The 4043-nt window shown below is 27.2% G+C and overlaps 1 protein-coding gene across 1 annotated transcript; it reads left to right on the forward strand.

Moving 5' to 3' along the window:
• Positions 1 to 1384: 1384 nt before the first annotated feature.
• On the forward strand, positions 1385 to 2027 carry LOC107013863. Its single transcript, XM_015213745.2, has one exon. It carries the CDS (start codon positions 1523 to 1525, stop codon positions 1856 to 1858), a length of 336 nt encoding a protein of 111 aa, XP_015069231.1. The 5' UTR covers positions 1385 to 1522; the 3' UTR covers positions 1859 to 2027.
• The last annotated feature ends 2016 nt before the right edge of the window (positions 2028 to 4043 follow it).

Genomic DNA, 4043 nt, shown 5'->3' on the forward strand with positions numbered 1-4043 from the left:
ATTTCAAACAATTAATACTATCAACTACACCATAACTCTAAATAGATGTGATATGGTATAAATAATTCATATCTTATGTTAGATGGCAATCTAAATAATTATTGGACTAACGTGACTTGTTCCATTTTTTCTATTTAAATATGTTGACTCCACGGAGTCTTCTTCTTTAAATTACTCTTTTTCAAGGAAACTTCGTGCATAGTAATTTCTTTTTAGGTTTTAAAACTTGATAGTATCTTTCCGTTTTGAAATAATTCTTTTTTGTTTTTAATTTAAAAATATTAAAATTAAAAAATAAAAATATTTTAAATATAAGATAATATATATAAAATATCATCCTGATGTGTCCGTCGAATACTCTACGATAAAAGGGGGCGTAAACTTCAATTGCCGACATGCTTGTTGGGTCGTTCCATCAATCACTCAATTACTATAAAAAGCCTCCACACATATGTGGTGTATATTATTATTAACGTAGACTCGTTCAATTGAGAATAAATTAATTTATTGAGATAAGTTATTTTGATATGTATATTAAATAATTTATTTCATCATTATAACAATTAATGACGGAATATAATAATTTGATATTTCATAATATAATTATTAGTATATCATATATCTCAAACTATAAGATTTCTAAGTGTATGACGATCTTTTATTTCAATAAGTCTTTTTTACTTTTATTTGTAGTCTATTAAAAAATATCTATTATTTCATTCTCTAACTCTGTATTTTTTCATATGATATATTTAAGATTATAAAATTAAGTAAAATTTTAATACAATTATCATACTCAAAATATTACATATTAATTTTTTTAACTTTATATCAAACAAATTGAAATCGAGGTTAAACAACCAAAAGTAAAGTTTAAGTGTGTGGACCCATAAAAGTTTTCAGATAGTAATAAGTATTTTAGCTCAAGTTTTAAGTTCTAAATACAAATCACTTTAATAAAAGATTATATTACTTTTCAAACTAAGAGCGTATTTGGATAAATCATGGATACGAAAGTTTATTAAAACTATTAATTTTTAACTTTTAAAAGTATTTGACGATATATAAAAATAAGTCAAAAAATAATTTAAATAATTTAACAAATTTAAAAATGACTTGCAACGTAGTAAAAAATAAAAAATAACTCTCCCACATCTTTTGTTTTTAACTTAAAAATTAATTTTTTAAAATAAATTCAAATCTTTTTGGAATAAATACAAATTAATGGAGTCGTCGAAAATGTGAAGCGCGTGGGCTAGCATTACATATTGTGCATTGTGTAAAATATGAAAATGATTCCGAAGATGACATCACGTAACTGACGTCATGAAATTTGTTTAATGGAGGGACGGACGCATTTATATTCTCATTCAGCAGCAGGAAGCAACCAGCCAGGAAGAAAAAATACACACAGAAAACATTGACATAGCAGAATACACATTATATTATATTTATTGAATGATAGAGTAAAGAGAAGTAATTGCACTAGCAGTATCGATAATTAATCAGTTAGCCGGCCGGAATGCTACTAATGGACGGAGAAAAGAAGAGGAAGAGAACAGCAATCGTCGCCGCAGATCGGAGTAACGATGAGGTAACCCCTACTGTGAAGGAGGAGGAGGCGCCATCAGAGGCGGAGGTTAACGAGTTCTTCGCGATCTTACGGAGGATGCACGTGGCGGTGAAATATCTGCAGAGAAACGCTCAGATTCAGCCGGAAAACGTTAACGCTCACGGCAGCAAGTTAACGGCATCAACGGCCGGTGTTAACGGAGATGCAGCTGGAAAGAAGAGAGAACGGGGAATCGTGAGAAAAGGTGATTTGGACCTCAACACACTGCCGGACGGCGGAGACTAACGCAGTTTTAAGCATAGGTTAATTACAGAAATGCACCCTTAATTATCGTAGATTCTTAAGATTGATCTGCTGTACAGATTAATTAATTAAAGCCTTTATTTTATATATATTTCTCTGGTAATCGGTTTGCTCTTTGTGATTTACTTTAATAAATTCATTTTATTTTATCATTAGATGTTTCATGCGGGCAGCGCATACATAATATTTTTTCACTATATATAAATTTTATTTTAAAATTTTAGGTCTAAATTTATGATTAAATTTTAAATATTTCACACTCAAACCGCATGACAAAGTAATATGATGAAAAATTGAGATTAAAAACTAACCATGGAAATTACAAAATGGATGAGAAAATTCAACTTTCTTAACTTCCTTGTTTATTTTCCTGTGGAATTCAATAGTTATAATATATATTATGAAAAAGGGTTTAAATATAATTAAGTAAACGGAATGTTATTATATTAATTTTTATTCTTTGTTAATAATTGATTTAACTATATTTCTATCATTATTTGATAGCGTCGAAATTATCCTTATTTTACACAAAATTTAACCGGTGACTAATAAGAACATATTTGAACTGACATGCATATATTAAGGTATGTTTATTCCAATTTAGTCTCTAACTACAGATATGTAATTACATGTGAAGTTGCTTTTTCAAAGCAATTTGGTTAGTTAACCATATTGATTTTTTTCACCATTTTAAGTCAACACAATATGAGTCTAATTTGAAGAAACTTCATGATATCAATTTTGTACAATTTAAATTAGAACTTCTAAGTAAAGAAGAAACAATAATCATAATGTCATATAACAAAAATAAAAAAAATATATAATATAATATGGAGGTGGGAATTAGGAGCCAATAGTGGACAAAGTAAAGATGACTCGAAGTTTATTATTCCAAATTGTTGATCCCGTTGTACTAGCTTTAAAAGATTATTGTTTTTTTAAAAAATTATCGTAAACAGATTTATTAATTGTACTAATTAATTGAAATATGTATTTTAAAAAGACTATACTTTTGAGTTTTGTCATTTGTGTGTATATTTAAATTGTCTTTTGTCTCTGTAGTTGTTTCACCGTCGCATGAGAAGAAGAATAAAAGAGCTGAAAAAGTAGAAGGAATTGTTTTATCCTCTCGTCTCATTTTATGTGACACTTTTCAGATTTTAAAATTTAAATATATCTTCGTCTCATTTTAGGTGTCACTTTTCAGACTTTAAAATTTAAATACATTTATTTTTTATCATAAATTTTTTATACATTTTAAATGATTAATTATTATAATTCATAATACTTTATACATGGTTTATATATATAAAGTTTTATTATTAAAAAATTAAAGATTTCATGTGTAAATTTTCAAACAAATTTAAATTATTTAACTCTTAAAAAATAAAAAAATTCACCTAATATATATAGAGAGTATTTATTTTTTCATTTTCAGGTCTTACTAATCAACATATGGTAATCCATTAGTCAAAGACTCGAGAGTATACTTCATACTCTTCCACGGGGGCAGGTATCTTTTACGAAGGGTTCATCTAAACTTTTTTCGACGAAAAATTATATTATTTTTATATGATTAAAATAATTTTATATGTATATATGATAAATATCGAATGCCTTCAGCTGTGTATTGCTACAGATTTTAAACCGCTTGTTGAAAATCTTAGCTTCACCTCTGTACACTACCATCATATTACCTCAAATCGTATCACTTACGACTTTCAAAATCAGTTTATTTTGAATAATGTTTCTTTTTATGAAAAATGCTTTTACAAAAAGTATTTTGAAGAGTAGTATATTATGTTTGACTAATATATTTTAAAAACACTTATGTCAATAGAACAATACTTTGTGCTTGATTTATGCCTCAAAAGTGCTCTCGAGCATTTATTTTTTTAAAAAAAATTTTGATCACATTACACAGAAAATAATCCAACCATAATTATGGAATTTCTTAAACGGTGAATGCATTTGGGAAATTGCAATGTATACTTCTAAGTAATGCCAATCAAATTACCTAAACGGAATTTTCTTTTAGAAAAATTATAGTATTATAATTAACGTGATTATTGACACGAGGGTAAGCACGTGGATTGACTGTTTGACTAATAAACCTTACGTAATGTAACAAAAACTTCTACCAATAATGTTAGGAAACTTTATATGA

This window comes from Solanum pennellii, chromosome 3, assembly GCF_001406875.1.
Source record: "Solanum pennellii chromosome 3, SPENNV200".
NCBI classification, from domain to species: Eukaryota; Viridiplantae; Streptophyta; class Magnoliopsida; order Solanales; family Solanaceae; genus Solanum; species Solanum pennellii.